Below are 19,973 nucleotides of genomic sequence, written 5' to 3'. Positions count from 1 at the left end.
ATTTCCCTCACCATCTACACCATTGTGAAAGTAGAATAGGAAGTCGAAAGATGGACTTCAGCAACACTTTGCTGCTATTAGGCAGCTTACTGCACCAAAGAAACTTATTTCAGCCCCCACAGCTCTAGTAAATTTGGTGTTACACATGCTCAGGCCTTTCTCAGTAAAATAATATTTTCCCTTCTAGATACCCTTTCTGGCAGAGAGCATATTACTATAAATATTACTGAGATATTTCTTCAAGATCAAAGTCAATTATAAGATGGTCCCACTGTACCTCTAAATGGAGTTTTAATTTGTGTATATAATATTAGAAATAATGGTTTTCCCATTGGGGTACTCACTTAAATTAGAGAAATGAGGACAGGCAGCCCTACCAGAGGGCCTCCTACCTTGCTTTGCAATTACTGAAATTCTGGGCTAGCCTGTTGTGGACAGTATAATTTTACAAATGCCGTTTCATTACACACATATAAACTGTGAGACCCTAATTAAAAAGGCTGTAATTTACGTAGGTAAATCAACAACCTCTCACATGCTTCCTTCCTTATTATCTATACCAGATATTGTCAGAAAACCTGCTTTCCTGAATTAATATAATAGGTTGCTTAAAGTCTAAAAAATACAGTTTGCTGTGTAAAAGTCACAAACAATACCTGTCGTCTTCTATCACCCCAGCACAACAGAGGTGGGATCAGAGTTTAAACCTCGTATCCCAGTTTAAGGGTTAAGATCTAAATATTTTTGTAGAATTTGATGCATGAACTGATCTCTCAAATGGCTGTCTGCTCATCTATCCTTCTGAACATGAACATTATTTTATGATAAAGACAAGTAAATGATTTGAGAGCGCTGCTTGTGGTTTAATCCTAAAATCAGCTGAAAACTGCATTACTGTTATTAGTCACCATGCACATTCTAATAGCACTGGAGCCCCAGTTGGGCTGTGCTAGTTCATGTAAGAAAAATTAACAAAATGACAATCTCGGAATCCCTTGATGTCCAAAGCACAGGTTTAACTTGAGTTTTACTTAGGCTGACTAAATCTAGTGACTTCAAGAGTATAATGGAGGTGCTTCAAATTCAGAACAAATTTACACATTTTGTAGATCAGGGCTGGAGTGCTCATCAGCATTGTCAAACTGAGCTCTAAAGCAGAATCCTATCAGCTTGGTGACTTTTTGAAGAGATCTGAAAAAATTTAATATGCACATGTATTCAGGAGCATCTCATTGTTTTAACTGCTTTGGACGACAAATGCACAGGTATGTTTAAAGCAGGCTAAGAAAGTTTTAATTTATTTTCAAATTTTTCTTTACATAAACCTGAAAAACAAGCAGATTGTTCCAACAGTTCATTTGGAGAGGGAAAAATCCTTTTTTTTTTTCTGTACAAAAGCTCAGCAAATGGTTACAAATGTACAGGCTGAGAAAGCTGATAAATTGGGTGACACAGCACAATTAATGACACTAGAAATTTTTTTTCTGTCCAGAGACCATGGGCAAAATCCAGCACAGTACTTTCAGGTACTATAAATCTAAGTGAACGGTTCAGATCAGTGTGAAAAGCTCTCTCAATAATGAAACTTAACACAACCTGATGATTTGTTCCCTTGGACTTAAAACTAAATCCAGCACATAGATTAAGGCAAGTGCTGGCAAGTGCAACCCACAGTGTTCTCTTAAAAGACCCACAGCCATCTTTATATTTAATTACACCTAAAAAAGCATTTGCTAAAGAAACTCAAAGTTCGCCAAGTCAAGCACTCAAAAGTGAGCAAAGAACAGAATTAAGATTTCTTGTGTGATTTTAGATCAGCCCCTGTATGCATATGTACTCTGTAATAGCCTTTAATTCCCTCATCACAGGCTATTTTTTTTTCCACTGGCCCAGTGCTGAGCAGAACAATTGCACAGAAATTGCCACTCAACCCTAGCAACTCCAGCATTGTAGCATGTTCAATTGCTTTCTAGGGATGCCATATGTGCAGCCTGGTTGGTAGCAGTAGGAGGGGGTTGGAAAGGGAAGGAATAGACACAAATGCAGACAATTTTGCTACTGCACTCTAAATAGGTCCCTACTGAGCATGTGTGAGCTCAGATATCCTAGTTTTGTGGCAGCCAACTCTGGGTGGATCAGGGATATGATAAAGCACACACTATTGTTTGTTCTTCCTAATAGAGAAGAGGTGACACGATTCTCCATTACCTCCATGCTTCTGCAATATGAATATAAAATAACAGTAGATCCAACAGCCAAGTTCTGCATAAGTGAATGACTACATTGGCAGTAGGGATACAGACCCCTACTCCCACAAGCCTATTTAGCATATGTTCACTTAGACCATGATAATTTTGTTTCATCATTAAATATGAATATATCAAAGCACTTGCTCAGGAACATAGTACACTGCCTTGTCCCTCCATCTCCAAAGACTATGTTGATAGTAGCGAATTAAGCAGTACCAAGCAGTGCAACTTGATAGTCTATACTGTTGATTTGTTAGAAGGGACTCTACAATGATTTTGGCTCTGGTCAGCCAATACCTTCTGAATTCCTGTGCACAGTTCAGCTAGCAAGGACCAGGGATCATTCTCAGGAGATTGTTTGGGAGTGACCATCCATAAGAGTTTAACAGTATAGAAATGCACCCATTCTGGACCAGTTGGATGCCCGAAATGGTCCCACGGATATGTTTCACAACCTGGAGTAGCCGATGATCAAGCCTGACTGGAGAAGGTATACTAATATAAATATAAACTGTTACTGACCACTTGGATTAATACTGTTTGGAATATCATTATGCTTAGATTGGGGGATTTTTTTCACCAAAAGCCTCAGGAAGCCCTTCTGATGCTTGATTTCATTACCATTTCTGTCATAATCAAATGAGATTCTGCTCCACTGATAGTTAAATTAGAGTTTCTTTTGAAATACTTAGTGTAAGCATAGCTATCATCTCTGCTAACTGCCTTGTTCTGCTTTGCTTTTTAAAGAGTCTCTTTGCATAATGAAGTGATGCTACAGTTGTACTAGGCAAGCAAGGTGCCATGCTGCTGCTGTGTTATGTGCTACCATATTTGAAAATAGCCAACATATGCTGTTCTCATCATCTTTCTAGGCAAAAGCTTCTGACTGCAATAAGGACAGGCTTAGAAGTTAAGGCATGATAAAATCAAATAAAGCAGAAGATAGGAAAAGCTGGTGATGGTGGGAGAGTTTATTAGCTTTTCATTTAAACACAGAGATTCAACAGCTTCTGACTACCTATCTATTGAGCATCAGATTCTGATAACTCAAAGTGACCTGTGTAAGTGGTCCTTTTGGAGCTTTTAAGTTTCAGCATAAACAGTGGTGTCAAAATCTTGTCGCAGAGGGAAAGAGTGGATTGAACTTTTTGTTCTTTATTTTACAGGTCATCTAGTACGTTACCTAGGTAGTATACTTAACAACAACACTTCACTTAATACTATAAAGATGTATATCTACCACATAGCTCAACTTTAACTACAGGTAAAAATCCTTCGAGAATGCATTACTGCAGATACCCAACAGAAATGTATGACCTGGCTGCAAATCAGGCTTTGAAGCCATCTTCTAATTTATGCTAGAAAAGGACAGGGGAGAAACACTAAACGGTATCTGAGGAATATTTTTCACTGTCAGTGACATCCCTAACTGAGCTTACTCTTATGACTAGTTACCCACAAAAATGTATGGTATTTAAAAACACTGAAAGAAAGTCCATTATGGGAAACATTTCTTTCTGTCTCCACTTAACTTCAATTAAATTATGTTATTTCACACTAATTAGTATGAAGTAAAAAAACATGGACTCGAGGAGAACTCTTTCCAGTAGATATTAAGATCAGTAAAATTGATTCCTTTTCAGCGCCTGTGTGCAAAGGTCAATCTAAGCCGTGAAATGAAGATTATAGCAGCACATCTGTGGCACTGTCATAAAGGCAAGGCCAGCACTTTTGGTGTCAGAATGCTGTTATTTTCTTTTCTAGGGGCCTATGGCAACTATAAAAACTCACTAAAAGCAACTGGTAAAAGCTTATAAAAGCTTAGAGCCCATATCTTACCATTTAATAAAAACAGATGGAATTAAACTCATCCCTCCTTGTATTAAAGATTCTTAAATTTAAGAAAGGATCAGGCATCTAAAGGGCTAACTGTGATGTTATGTGACCAATGTGTGGTTTCATGGTGTGCTGATGCAAACTCCAAGATCAGATGGAACTCTCTGCATATACAGCCTGAACCTGCTTTCGACCAGTTAAAGAATCGGTCATAATGGTGGTCTACTTCTAAATGGAAGTCATTCTTCCAGTGATCCCACAATGATGAAAGAGGATCAGACTTTGACAAAAGGACCTCTTCATTCAGTGTCAAAATAAAACAATAAGCAGAAATAAAAAAAAGTAATATATAAAACAACAGAACAATAGAGAAACAGAGAGTAATCTATATAAATCTAAGACCATGCAGTGAGTTGATAAAGGAAGCTGAGGACATGAAGAAAAAAATACATGGCATGAAAAAAACAAAGAACAATAGAATATTTTTAAAGTGTATTGAAACCTAGTAAACTGAGCAACAATATAGCTATTTACTTAATGGAGATGGGGAAATTGTTAATAATGTTACAGTAAAGGCTAAAGTGTTCAGTAAGAATTTTCGTTCTGGTTTTTGAAAATAACTACAATAATGCAATTATTTCACAGGAAATACGTTTTTTTTCCAGTCCATTAATAACCAAGAATTATATTAAACTACATATATTCAAGGACAAACATTTTTAAATCTGCAGGCTCATTTAACTTGCACCCAGCAAATGAGATAGCAGAAGAGGAATCTGACTCACTGATTAATACTGAACCAGCTACCAAGAGATTAGAACAGGGTTAATGCTGTACAAATATTTAAGAAGGGAAAAGAAGAGGATGCAAGTCACTTAGATGGGGTAGCCTGACATCTATTACAGACAAAATAATGGAAAACATAACACAGAATTCAACCGATGAAGAATAAAGGAAGTGAAGGTATGGTAACTCAGGCCAACCATATTGCTTTTGTGAAAAATAGATCTTAAGAAACAGTTACTAATTTTTTGACAAGATTACAGTTTAGTAAGACATTTGATTTAATTTGGTATGACTATCGATCAAAGAAACAAGCACTTTCCAATGGTAAAAAGCAATGTATGCATGTGTTTAAAAACTGAAAGACCTTAAAATGACCATCGCTGCTGAATAACCATCAAATTGTTAAAATTTGTGTAATTCAACTATTGACAGTCTGCCTGAAATTATCCAACATCTATATCAATGTTACATAAGTAAATATAAAATCATGGACGACTAAATGTGTAGATGACTCAAAGACTATTCAAGTGACAAATACAATGATGAGGACAGAACAGATAAACAGAAGAGCTGGACAGCTACTAAATTTGAATGATTCAAACAAAATGTACTTAAGGTTCAAAGAAAATGTGTCAAAGGCCAGCCTATACACTTAGGATAATGGATCGCAAGTTGTGTCCATGAAATGGGACACTGGCAACTGGAAAGCAGAGACTGAAAATGATTTAAGGAGTAAGCACAAGAAGATGCTGTATAACAATGTCCTAATGTAATTTTTATAGCCAAAAAGAACTAATGAGATCCTTACACGTGTACGTTGGGAAGAAGTGAACTGAAGTAGATATGTGACTTACCTACATAAAAATGGTAAAGTAGCTGGAGTTTACTAGCCTTCAATGTCCTAAGAGGTCAGCCTACATGATCTGATAGTGTTTATAGCTTTTAACATTGAAAATTAAGAAAAGAGTATTAAATGAAAATTATGGGAATCTTCTTTCTTCTTCCTGCCTCCAATAAACACTGAATTTGTTCCTAAAAAGCTGCAGTACTTGATCTGCTTCTTTATCAGTGTAGACTTTGAAGAAGTGTTAACTGCTCTGCAAAGCAGAAATTTTGTGCCAAGTTCAGAACATGTTGCCATCAAATGGAATACCTAAATTTTAATACTTCCCAGTTTGCCCAGACTGGGCAACTCTAACAAAATTAGCGGGTTTAAATTATCTTCTACTATCCCTTTCCAGTAATATTTTCTGGCAGAGTCTCTCTTTCAATAGCATATACATCATCATATATTTCTCCTGTCCCAACACTTTTAATGTCAGATTACTCATCTTATTTAGATCAGAACAGTGGATGTTCTTTAATGGAGTTTCTACGGTGAGTTTTTTAACACCCACCTGAATGATCTCTTCTTTTACTTTAAACTATAAACCTAACAGTGGCTGCTATCCAAACATATAGTGCAAAATCCAAACCAAAAGATGCACACAATCCTCTAACAATACAAACAGCTCTTTCTGACTTTGCAGGTGATGGAAAGTAAGAGATGAGTTATAATTGGTACCACCATGCACCTAAAGCAGCAACGAAAGACAACAAAATGGGGAAATATAAGACCGAATATAGCCTATCTTGGTTTTAATTTTGTGTCTTTCTCATTTCTCTGATGATTACTATCTTGTGTACAGGTACCACGCTAACGATCAAATGCCTTTTCTTGGTCACATTGGCAAAATGTGTACATAACGTTCCTTAATGTATTTATACTGAGCTGTACTTTGGGGATCTGTCTGTGTTTTATACAACACTGTGTGCGCATGCATGTGGAGAAGAAGGTGGGGGAATGTCAGTAAAGTGATTGGGGCTGAAGTTTTTCAGTGATTCACTATTTCATTGTGGATCTGACCAGGGAAAGTTTCTTTTGCCAGATTCCCGCAGGCGGCTTTCCCGAGCTCAGTGCTACTCAACCAGCCTCCTGTAAACTTTACACAGAGCAGCTGCCCTCACTTATTCCTTAACAAGAGTGAAGTGTGATTGAGGCTAACACAAAGCCCTGTGATCTTCCCAACTCTCTGCTATGGAACAAACGATGCAAAAAGATTCCTGCAACTCCATGCATTTTTGAACACTCAGCTGGAAGCTCACATTGATGGCATCTCTCCATAGAGCTGAGACTTTTTTCATGTCTTAGCTTTCCCGAGATTATTTACAGGGGCAAAATTTGGAGCTCAACAACAACAAAAAAGACAAGTACATCATTCAAAACTGGACTGAAGGGTCAACATCTGTCTTGATGTATATTCTGTCTTTAGTCAGGTCAATCTCCAGAATCAGGAATATATAAAAACATATGCTGACTTTTCCAGGGTTGGTCCAGATCTTGCTACGGACACTGGGATTGATGCCATGAACTCTGACTGCATTTGAACCCGTGCTGAAGTAAATGGAGCTGCTGCAGTTTAAGAGGAGCATGCGCATGGGAAGAATAAGGCACGTATTTCCCAAATGTCACCGGGTGTGAAAGAAAGAGCTAGATGTCATTTAAACTGTATGACTTAGTGAAGGAGTGGCACTAACCATGCTTTTATGCATTTGGCACAATAAGAGCCAGGTTGAACAGAAAAACCCCACATGTTCTAGTTCTACTATAAAAGGTAAAAATGGTAGTGCTGGGTCGTGATGATGGTCCCTCTTAATCAGTGTCCTGAAATGTTATGTTTCACAAGCCTCTATAGTACATAAAATACATTACTGATAATACTGTAGCACCTTTCAGACTGGATCTGACAGTTTTATAGATTAAGGGTAAAATGAAGTAAATGAGACCCAAAGTTACTGAGTGAACCGTGTGCAGTAATTTTGTGAAGATGTGAAAGAAACAAGAAAGGACCTTGAAGCTCCTCTTTAGGTAACAGATTGACTTCATAATGTAAAGGCTTTGCTAGAACAGATTGTTTAGCTACCGCTTCTGCATTTCATCTAAGATAAGATGGAAATAGAAAACATTGAAAGACCCTTATAAATCAAAAGAACAAATGGCAACAGTAGCAAAATAGAACTTAATCTGGGATCAGAAAAGAAATATTAAAACAGAAAATGAAAGAAACTTGTTGGCAGGGTAATGAATTTATAATATAACTTGAATAAAAACCTTAATATCAAGGTATAAATGTAGGATTAAGATATATCGCTCAAGTTTAATAATTAAGCATTAGCAAGTTTTCCTATTGATCTCAAGTGGCATGTAAACACCGTGGTAATTGGTATACTATACATCCATAGCTAACTAGTTAGATAGCTAAGAGCTTTGGAGAGCTGCTTTAAATTGGGTTTATTACATAGCATCAAAGAATCATGGACAAACTGAGACAAAGTTAGCTTTCAGGGTGATTTTTAGACAATAAAAAGAAAGACACTTTATAAACACATCATAGTCCTAGTACAGTTTTACTGTCAAAGCATTTTGCCTGTAGCAAGCAACACTGTTCTTTAAGTGAAGCTGCATCTGTATGGAGTTCAAACGAACACAGAGCTGAAAAGTAGAGAGAGCTCTGACTCCAATCAAATGAATGACTGTTTGGGCTTCATAATATGTTTTCCAGCCCTAACTTTAATCTAAATCAAATGCCCATCTTTCTTGCTGTTCATGCAATGCAACCGCAGCACATGCTTAAGTATAGGAAAATTGCAAGTGCTTAACTACATCAAATTGTACTTCCATCTAGTCTGGAATCTACATCAGCCAGAGGATAATACCTTCTGTTTCAGAAGAAAGAAACTATTCTCCATCACTAATTCATTTAGAAACTGTTCCACGGACCTAGCCAAACAGCTGCTGGTCATGGAGATCTGGACAATCAAACAGGTCTTTTCTGTTTCTAAACTCAGACATCTTCCTCCCAAGCAGTACAGCAATGTCAGAGATTCTTTACAGTGCTGTGCTAGCAGGTCTGGCATCTACCAGGTACAGAAACTCTGCTGGCAAAGTATTTGTATAGGAACATAATACCTCGTGGTATTATCTCTGCCATAAGAATCTCACTGTAAATTAGCCCTCCAAGGCAGGGCTCCATGACATACAGACCCCATCACATCCCAGCAAAAGCTATAAAAATTTTCCTTGTTTAGCTGTCAATTGAATGGACAGTCCTAAAATGGTGAATTTAATTTTAAAGTGGTGTCTCTTCATGACCTCCTGGAAGAGCAAATTTGCAGGTCAGTTACAAGCTGCTTAAAGAGGCCTTTCAGGTCAGTGGTTCCAGCAGTTCCATTCCTGCCATTTTAATGTTACAGCCCCGATCTGCCACTGCTTTTCTCTTTGGCGTTCTCACCCCACAAGACAAGCTTCCGCGGAGCTCACGAGATTTGCATAAGCTCTGTGTGTGCAAAACTTTGATGTGTATTGTTGCCACTGCCTTAGTGTGTGTCTCTGAATATTTGAAAAGGTGGCAACAAGTCAATCAAAAGCTGGTTAATTCAGATGAAAACCAGCTTCTGGTGTTTAATACACCCTGTTATATTTTGTTTGTCATTATCTCTCCAGACCAGTGACTCAGCCCTGTAAAACCTTCAGCTTGATCGCAGTGTTGACACATGATACCAGCCATTCGACTTCCACAGACTTCTATTTATGCCTCCTCTCCTCTTCTTTGAAAAAGCCCAGCAAGATAAATGAACCTCAGACTATTAAATACCATAAAGACTTTCATAAAATAATGGAAACTCTGCCTTTTAGCCTTAAACAAATGATTTAGCAAGTGTTTCAGATGAATTTCAAAAATGAACTGGCTTCAGCAAAGAACTTCAGAAATGATCCAGTGCCTTGTTGTTTCCACGCAGCTCTGCCTGCCTCAGATGGTCGCCCATCACAGTTGTGTCTGAGCATCTGTCACACAAAAAGTATTGCCAATACCAGAGTCCCTCGTGTATCTCCTGATGTCTCTAGCTTCACACGCTTGTACAGGTAGCTAAGGCCTGTGATGGGTAGTTTTCAATATTTAAACAGAGGACTGTGATGTGCGTGATGCTGTGAAGAGTATTCTGAAGCCCTAGACACTACTCTGAAGTATTTCCATCAACCAATCAGTGTACAAAAAAAGAGAGTAAATGCCAAGCCACTGCCATGGGACCTGATCCAAAGTCCATTCACATAAATGGGAGTCTTTCCAATGACCTCAGTTTGCTTTGGAGGATGAAAATGGTCATTAAAAAGATAATTTCTATGGTTGTTTTAACTAACAAGAGCAGATGGAAAGTAGCCAAGTTCCCAACACTCATGAGCCGTTATATAGATTAGACCTTCTTACTCATGATTAAGTTATACCTTACCCCTCAAATAGTTCCCATGGCATCGAAAAGAGCAAGATACAGCTTAAATGAGGAAAGGTATCTGTAAGAAAACGCAACTAGGCAAATATTGGGGCGGGGGGGGGGGAGAACAAAAACTGGAGGAAAAACTAATTTGTTTTGCAAACAGACCAGGTTATTTAAAAGGATGAACAAGTTCCTGTTAAGAACTGCGTAGTTTTTATCAGAATGCAAAATGTTGTAGCTTAACTTAGTGAAAGTACAAACATTTTGACTCCCTGATTAATTTTTTTTCTTTTGGGTTAGGTGATACAATTCTCATCTGCAACTTGACAGGATGTAGAAAATAATTACAAATGAAAAGGTTATTCATAATTTTTAAATGAGTTAATTAGTAAACCCCGCCAGAGTCACTCATTACAGTAATTAATAATTGATTATACTTGAAATTAAACACAATTTTTCATCAAAATCTAATTAAATATCTGCCTTTATGCTTGTTGATTAGAACACTGGGTCTGGTAGAGACAATCTTTGCTAAATATGTTTATGCTGAACTGAACCATCGAATTTGATTTTTAATAATTGATAGTTCCTTTAGAAATTAGTAATTATGACCCATAATTACAGCAGTTCAACCTGATCAGCATTTCTGGCACCTTGCCAGCCATCCGTGGAGCCTGGCAAATGCCACAGAATTCATCTGAATGGAGAAAAAAGGATGGGAGAGCACTCAATGGACCTACCTTTTAACCACATTAACTGTGATTTTAAACAGGAGCCTGATCTTTTCAGAACTCTGAAAAAGGTTTTTGAGTTGGAGAATACTGAGTGGCAAACGAAACTCTTCTCAATCTATCTAATGGCACACACCTCTTCCATCAGAATTAACAGGCACTGCTATTCTGAGTTATAACGATACTCCTCTGACACACTGAGATAATGGCCAAAGGAACCATGTTCAGGGCATAAGGAGAATACCAGACAAATGAGAAAGGCGAGTCCAAATATATATAGCAAATGATGAAAATTGACTGCATATTTCATCAAACTGTTGCTGATTTAATGTTGGTTAATTAATCATTTCTGCTCCTCTTACAGGAGACATAAAAGTGACCGGAGTATGATGCAAGGCAGAAGTGGAAAAGTATCAGTCATTAAAGAAGTGTACATAAAAGGAACACAGTAAAAGCAATCCTTTGTGGTAGTGCTAATTATACTCATGTGAAATGAAAGCAAAAATCTTTCGATCCAGGCTAAGATTTGTAATTCTAACCACAACCTTTTATAGATCATTAGTGTACAGGAAGTCACAGTGAAATCAAAAAGACTCATTTGTGCCATGAGAAATGGGCTTTTTTACCCATGATCACATCTGTAAGTCTCTGACAATGGGAGTTTGCACCACTGAGAGTTTAAAATAGAAGTCTAGGAACGGACCTTTTTAAGACAATTATAACACAAATATCAAATCTAACTGAAGAAAAAGCAATGGTAACACCCCAACTTTACAGACGGAAAAATACAATTTTCACTTCTAACAGTTCAATTACTTCTGCAACAAACACTGAGAATGCTTTTCTGCAATGAACGCTGACAACCTTTATAAAACAAAGAAATTCAGATCACGCACAGCCCAAGAAAAATCCACCGCTTCTCCACCCAAGTAGCAAATTTCCCCAACTCTCCCTACTCAAAAAAGGCCCTGTTGGACCACAATCTAAACTCAGTCCTTCTCCATCCTCCCAGTCACCCTGTGAACTTCGATATAGTTGGTTAAATGGCTAGGATGGGCCACCAAAAGATACAATAAAACCGCATTTTTACATATCAGGATCTTGGTTCTGACCCTGTTCCATCAAAGTCAACAGCAGAGAACTCCCACAGACCTGGATGTCACTGTGACTGGAACATGGACCTCCTGCCTGTTTTAATGGGCTGCTTTGAGAAAGCCTGGTGGGTTTGTCTCACTCCAGGTACACTTTCCTTTGCAGAATGTAAACAGTCCGTGCCACTGAGGGAGCACAACGTATGACTCATGTTTCACTAAGCTCTTCTGGCTCTAAGACATGTGTTAGGCTCCCTACCATAGCACTGCAACCACAATTAAGTCAACAGAGGCCTTATTTCCCTGTCACTTTGTACCACGATCTTGACCCTCTGCTTCCCAAACGTTAAATCCATTATGGGTGGGTTTGTACAGAAATGAAAGAAAAGCAGGAAAAAAAACAGAAATAAGCTTACCTATGAAATACGCCAGCAGGATCACCAGCGTGACTGAGATGACAATGGCACTCAGAGCAGCGCATTTCCAGTTACAGTACTTATAGGGTTTCTTCAGGTTAAAGGCAGGCCTAGAGAAGGTACTTCTGGGAAGGGGCCTAGGGGGAGGTGAGTACACAGTGCTGGACGTCAAGGGATATCCCGGCGACGTTGTACAAAAAAGGGGAGAAGTGCCTCCAGGTTTGAAGAGGAAGTGCCTGAGGGAAGAAAGACCAACAGCAAGTGACTCCTCACACAAATCGAGGCCGAGGGAGACGTGGGGTGGGAGGATGGCGACTGCTGCCGGGAAAAGGAAAGCAGCTCCACGCAATGCTGGCTACGGACATGGATGGCATGCACAAAAGAGAAGAATAAAAACCAAAGGCAAGTCACACAGAGTAAAGGAAAACAAAACAAAAGAAAACGAAAAATCACAATGCCAACAGTGCCACAGAGAACTCTTCAAGGGCAGGAGTCCCCTCTGTGGAAGAGCTGGCGTTAGAGTGAGATGAATACCCCAAGCACAGCTACGACAGACTGGTGGCACGGGCAGCACTGGAGGCCTGCTCACGCTCCCACAGAAATGCCCTACGGAGACTGAAGAGGAGCGTAGGTCAGATTAAAGAGGGGAGGGCGTTTACCAATTCATTGATCACTGCATGAGAGCTTTTTTTGTATGGCATCGGTGAATGGAGATGGGGAAAGAGAGCTTAAGCCATTCCATAGCACCCAAATTGTCACAGAGGGGAATATTCACACTGTCCCCGCCTGGCAAATTTAAGCATCGGACAATGATATGGCTAAAAGCATCAAAGCCCAGAATTCGTGTCCTGTGTATCGCCAGCGGGGAGAGGCACCTGCTTCCAGAAAGCAGTCCAGAGCACCTCAGTTCGATGCCTACCTTTAAAAAGTGTGAATTACTGTCAAAGGCAACAGTGTTTCCTGCCCAGTGACACATTGGGAGGCACCGTATTTTGCCCATTACTACAAACGCAGCCTGAGAGCCAGCCTGTGAGGACCTTCTGTGAGACTCATGAAAGTCAGCACAAAAAGAACCCACTGCAGTCCATGAGTTCCTGAAATGAAATGTCCCAATGGGAGTTCTCTCCATGGGAATCCTAAATGAAAAACCTAATTTTGGTGGGACATCATGAAGTACAAGGCATTCAAATTCCGGGAATGAAACTTAGGAAACAGATCTGACTCGTCTATCACCATGCTGATGTAAAACAAAAACGCAGCTTGTGAGGACTGAGAAACAGCCTCAGTGCAGTCTGCATGTTCTGCCATGGTTTATGGGGCCAGATTTGCAGCCAGCATAAATGCAATCAGCATGGATCCACGGGAGTCAGTCAAGCCAGCGGATTATACCAGATGAAGACGTGACTCTATTTTCCCCTTGAAGTCACTTGTGCAGTCACAGGGGGAAATGTCACAGGCAGAAACATCACCATGCAGAAAAGCCACTGATTCGTGCAGTATATAGTAACACATAATTCTCCAAAATAGGTGTTTGTAGTATTACAGCCATGGTTTTATGGTACTCTAGGCATGACTGCTGAGCATTAGAGAAAGATTCATTATTTCTACTAACGCTCTACATCAAAACATTCATTTTTACAAAGAGCCAGATACTATCCCGTGTTTTAGAAAGTACTTATTTAGACACAGAGGTATCTGTTCTGAGCAAAGAGGTACCCACAGTGTTCAAGTACACCAGTTAGATCTTCAGTTAATGATGGCTACCAAATTAGAAACTGCCAACATGAGGTCAACAGTTTTGGCACTAAGTGTCAAGTTAAAAGCTGCTTATAACTTAAAAGTTAAGTGATCAAAAGTTAGGTGAAGATGCCAGAATGGGTGGTTAAGTCAAAATCAAAGGCGTGGCTTACATACACCACTAGCACACACTTGTAAAATAAGGCATGTGGAAAATACCAGTTTAACAATGAGGTACCAGGCTGCCAACACAATAATGGTTTAATATTTTTATGAAAATTAAATTGATCTTAGTGTACATGGGACTCGAAATTGCTGTAGGTACTTCTTACTAATGAAATGACTTTCAAAACAACAAGGGAAAAAAAGCAAATGGCATGCTGTGGCTCATTAGCATATTAATGAGTCTGCCATTAATATGTACAGGACACAGTGCTCCAAGCCCCAGAACCTCATTTTTTTAAAGCCATCTTGGAAGAGGCCAGCAATGGTGTTGCCCTTAAACATCATTGATATGACCAAATGCTTTCATGCAAGGATCATAATGACTGTACAGTAAACAGGAAGACCAGGTAAGTGTCACATACCCATCATTGTAAGCACCGTCATGTCGGGAGGAGGTGAGAATGTCCATCTCAATGAGGTTGTCCTGCAATGTCTCTAGGAATGTCTGCTTTGCTATGTTTCTACATACATATGGAAACATGAATGAAGCCAGTGAGTCATGCATATATGAAGTGTGATCTTATAAACCACAATGGTTATAGTGCAGTTGTGCATGGAATTAGAATGATGGACCATATATTTATATGTATAAGATGCTACACATATACATATATAGCTTTCAAGAATGTTCACTTCTCTCTATATACACTATATATATGCATATACACACATATAAGCACACACGCCCATGTGCATGTATAAAAAAAAAGTTGATGTCTTTGTTCATTTCACATTATTTATTGCCAGTGACACATGAAACCTTCTGAACTGCTGGATTCAAAAGACTAGATTTCAGTCCAGCACAGCTGTAACCTTGCTATACTCCTGCATCTGTGTTATTGTTACTCTGAAAAGTCACACCACAGTATCTATATCCCACTGTGGCCAACAACTTGGTAGTGCACTTCCATCTAACGTCCTCATGGATTTCCAGTGAAGATCTGCCACTTCTTTGCTTAAATTTCAGTTTTACATCTGAGAACTTTTTAGTTACCAATTTGATTAATTTGTTTTCCTCTGTGGAGCAATAACTTGCTATTTAGAAGTTTCAAAATGCAAGTTTTGCTCAATATAAATATTTTTTTTAAAAAGTCTCTCAGTGGTAAGGAGATAGAAGCTGGAAAAAGGTTATGCTGTAACCCAAATTCCAATACCAGAGTATTGGCTGTAATCTGGATAATACAGGCAATAGGCAAGATACTTAGGGCCTGCACGTGGACAAGCCTGGTTTTGACTTTGCACACAATAGTGGCATTCTGCAATATCTGGCCTCTCTGGCATGTACTTTGATGAGTTACATTTTGACCTATATATGCTAAACTGTTTTGTACTTTTTGAGAAGAATAGCAGGAACATAAAGAATTAAGTCAGAGGCATAGCTGGGAACAGACTATGTCTTTCTCACCTGCAGGCTTGTTTCTCAAGACCTGGCAAAAGAACATTCTTCCCATCTTTTTTAAAACAAAAAACAGTCCTGATTTTGCCCATGTCTGTTTTCAGCATCAAAAGTGAATCTAAGCCTGAATGTGAATAAATTCCCTGGCCAAAAGTGGCAAAGGAACATAACAGTGTTGTGACACTTTATCACTTATGCAGGATTAAGTGCTTACAGGATATAAGTGACACGATGTGAACTCAAACAAGAACTCCTTGGTCAAAGAAACTGGATTCAGGTAACATGCTATACCAAGAGAAACTAGCCCTGTCCCATTATACAAACCTTGATACTGTCTCTTCTAAAATGTCCTCAACTTTAATTTTCATTCCTACTTCCTCCTCTTCCTGCTGCTAATGCCAGCATTTGTTTAGCTCAACTCACTGCTTTGGGAGGCCTCAGGGCTGCTTTGACAAAACAGATCTACTCCTTGATCTGAATGAAAGTAAAGCGACTCTTATTCACAGCTTTGGAGTAAAGTGGATCGACATGCATGAGCTGTGTGCCACAGCACTTGAGGCATCAATCCATCCCCAAGTGTTTGCGGCTTCCTCACATTCCCTGGGAATGCAGGAAAGGTTGGATGTTGAATTCAATGCAAAAAGAAGCAACGTATGTGCATGCACTGAGCGTTTAATGGGTAAGAGGGAAGGCACCTAGCAACACACCAATCAATAAAAGTTCATCAGTAGTTAAAATCCATGTCAAATTGGTTCCATGAATTTCAGTTGTGGATTGTCAATAAAACAGAAGAGGGGAGGGTTATATAATCTTATAATGTATGTATTTGCAACAGAGAGGTCGCTGGGTCACCGAGGTGACTAATGCATGACTGTCCTCCTCACTGAAGGCTGGACGGAGTCTGCTCCCTTGGAGATTACCTGTGAATAGCCGTCTAGTTACAAAACACTCTCCCTTCTCATTACGAGGCGTGGTGGCAGAATCTGACCTTACATGATTAGCACATGAAATTCCCTGGGAATGGAAGTCTCCTGAAAGCTGTTGGTTTGTCAACTAAACATCCATCTAGTTGGCATTTATTTGCTCCCGCAAGGTCAAACATAAAGGAACAGAAAGGAGGCCACAGAAGAAGGAAGAGTGAGGAATAAATATGGGGGGAACTGACTTACCTGTCAGGAGTGACTGCTGAGCAAAGATCTTCTCATCACAACCTTGATAATATATTGCTTTTAAAGCAACAAAAAAAGGGAGCAGACAGGAAAAGAAAGAGGAAAAAGGAGAAACAGAGAAAAGGGAGTAAAGGGAAACTAATGAAAAGGAGGGAGAGAAGAGGAGGGGCTCTTCCTCTTGCAACATATAAAGATCTCAGATATAGGATATGCTTATTGTGTCTGTTGCATACTTGTGCTACACATCTCTGCTTGCCTTTGCATTACAGTATGGAAATTTCCAGGCAGCGACAAACCATCCTAAATTCCCAGTTCTGAATACTGCCTGGAGTCCATGGCAGTCAAAATCAAGCCTCTTCAAACTCTGGGGTGCTTAAAATCTGTAACTGTCGGCACCTTTCACAGCCTGTGACAATCCCCGTTTAAAAGACGTAGCTTTTTCTTCATGTTTTCTCTCTCTGTTGACTAATATGGGATTTTAAAAAAATGGATATTCAACAGAAATACAATTCCATTTTTGACATGAGATTACTATAATCTCCTATTGCTATACTTCAAAGGCCTTAATTCTTGGATTAACGTCTCTTGGCCAGGATTTATTTTTTTACATATTGGACATTTTATTCTCTTAGGTGGAGGTCTTTTTTTGGTTCTAAAAGTCTTTGCAGTGGGGAAGGTCGACTTCATGGAAGAGGTGGAATTGGGCACCCAAGTTTGCTAAACACCTCTGAAGCCTGGTCTTTTACATCTACAGAATTCCCACCAAAGGAAGTGGAAGACCTCTGCATGTTGGAAGAGCAGACTTTTAGAGTGGAGATTTGTCACAGATTTACTAGTCATCTATGCAGCACAACCTCGTTGCATTATGACACCTTTATAACACATTTTATTTTCTTAATGTTGTTTAGTGAAGAAATAAGAGCCTGTCAGTCGTGCTCTGTAAATGTACTTATTTGCTGTTTGGCATAAAATTACACATTCTTTTCCAGCGTGTTCATTGTCTGAAGGGACACTGGGAAAAATTATGCCATTCCAACCAGTGTGTGAAAAGCCACAACACCAGTCTTGAAATGACCTGTTTTCTACCTAATTAATAAAATGGTTAAATTAAGGATCAGTTACAAATGTGACTGATTTGTGATGCAAGCGAAATCATCAAATGATGCAGAAGGATCTCTTCATGCAGGTAGACCTCCAACATTTAGACCAGTTAACACAATAATGTGACCAACCCGACTTGCAGAAAGAACAGTCTGCTTCAGATCTCGAAAAAATTTCATCCACAATGGTTTCATGGAGGAGAAATGAGGACAGTCTTTAAGGATGTGCTCATTTACAATTTAACAGGAACAGTCCGGGACTAGCCAGATAATTGTTCTGTCTATGAACTCCTGCATTTATTAAGATGTGGTAGGGTTGTCCCTCTCTGATTGCCACTGGAATTGGACAAATAGGGGCAGGATGTTTTCAGCAAAGAGCTTTTATCTCTGACATTCCTCCATTGATCCAGCAGCAAGGACATTCCTTCTCAATTTTAAGGTGGTGGGTTCTGAGAGACCCCATTCAGATGTGAGGATGTCTTGGCACTATTAAAACAGTATATTATCTCTTCTCCCAAGAATTCACAACCTGGTTTAGAAAAAGGCACAGGGCTTCCTCCAGAATTATAGGGGATAATTCACAAACGAGCTGCAGGGTAGGGCCTAAGTATTTTTTACTGTTTTTTTTTCCCCCCCCAAAAGAAAGAACACATAAAAGTCACTGCTTGGGTATATATGCTCAAGAATCAGTAACACAATATAATTACTGAAATTGTTGCCAAATCACACTTGCAGTACTTGCTCATAATTTTGTCTTAATCTTTTGGATCCGGCTTCTTAGTTGAGTCTTTTTAATCAAGCAGTCGCAGAGAAATTAATTATCCTTAAACGACATAAAATGTTAGATTGAGGTCTGTTTTGGAAGTTTCAGAGGGCCAGCAGACATAGCTCATTCTCAAAAACATCGACAGAAGTGTTCATTTTTAAAAACTATTTTCTTAGCAGAAGCTGGCAAGACTGGGTACATTTTGTCCCAGGATACAGACACAGCTACCACTGATCTCAGTGAGATTCCCAAAGGCAGTGATGCGACAAATTTGGCCCCTGGCTCAGTTTTCTGTTAGTATGTTTTTTGCTGTCTAAAATCTTTCTTGTTGGTTTGAGAAGGTAAGACAAATGAGAGAAAAAAGGCAGCTAAGTAAACCATGTTAGGTCTGGAAGACTTCTCTCCAAACTGAAAAAGATACCATGTATGGGGGCTAACGACTCCAGAACCTCCATTGGCTTCTCAGTAGCAAAGGAAATGGTGAAGCAAAACCTCCAGAGAATGCAAAAACTGAGTTTCAAGTGGACAGCAAGAAGTAGATGCACTCACCATCAGATGGGAGGACTGGGGCTGAGGGAGTATGACAACTCCCTTTTCCAGAACCTGCATAGAACCTAAACAAAGCTATGAACTAGAACAACTCGATGCACCCTGGCCATACTCGTGTGTTGCATAGGTGGAAAAGAATTTAAATGCTAAATGGAAACATCATTAATTGACTGATGCCCTACTATCCAGTGTTTCATGCTTGCTGGAGCAATGTTGTAGGATAATAAAATGCTGCAGCTGACCTCTCCTCATTAGGTAAAACAAGATCAACCTTTCCTGAATGATGTACTACAAAAGTATCTGGTTGACAAGGCACAGATAGAAGGCTAAATCTTTTCAATATATTGACTGATTTCAGTTTCTTAAATAGGATATTGATTTATCCTACCACATAGGAAGAAAAGACATTAAAGGAAAATAAAAGAAAGAAAACCAAGAACATTTTAATTTATAATCCTGATTCCAATTTTAAATGAGGAAAATAACCTTAAGAGCAGCTGTTAAAGACAATATTTTTAGTTTATGAAAGAAGAGCAATTTCCTCTTCTCATAGTCGAAATAGAAAAGACACAAGGAATAATAAATACAACTCAAAATACTTAAGCCAAA

The 19,973-nt window shown here is 39.0% G+C and overlaps 1 protein-coding gene across 7 annotated transcripts in view; it reads right to left on the bottom strand.

Annotated features, from left to right (window-relative positions):
• TENM4 (teneurin transmembrane protein 4) overlaps positions 1 to 19,973 on the bottom strand; it is a 600,927-nt gene that overhangs the window by 199,259 nt on the left and 381,695 nt on the right. For 4 of the 7 annotated variants that reach the window (XM_069808531.1, XM_069808532.1, XM_069808533.1 and 1 more), the window contains 2 exons: positions 14,747 to 14,845; positions 12,423 to 12,658 (listed from right to left, as the gene is read on the bottom strand). In XM_069808531.1, coding sequence (XP_069664632.1) covers positions 12,423 to 12,658; positions 14,747 to 14,845 — 335 coding nt within the window. The remainder of the gene's footprint in view (positions 1 to 12,422; positions 12,659 to 14,746; positions 14,846 to 19,973) is intronic. The other 3 variants (XM_069808534.1, XM_069808537.1, XM_069808538.1) reach the window with 1 other exon arrangement.

Source organism: Haliaeetus albicilla, chromosome 20 (assembly GCF_947461875.1).
Source record: "Haliaeetus albicilla chromosome 20, bHalAlb1.1, whole genome shotgun sequence".
Lineage (NCBI taxonomy): Eukaryota > Metazoa > Chordata > Aves > Accipitriformes > Accipitridae > Haliaeetus > Haliaeetus albicilla.
This window is presented reverse-complemented; position numbering and strand designations above follow the sequence as displayed.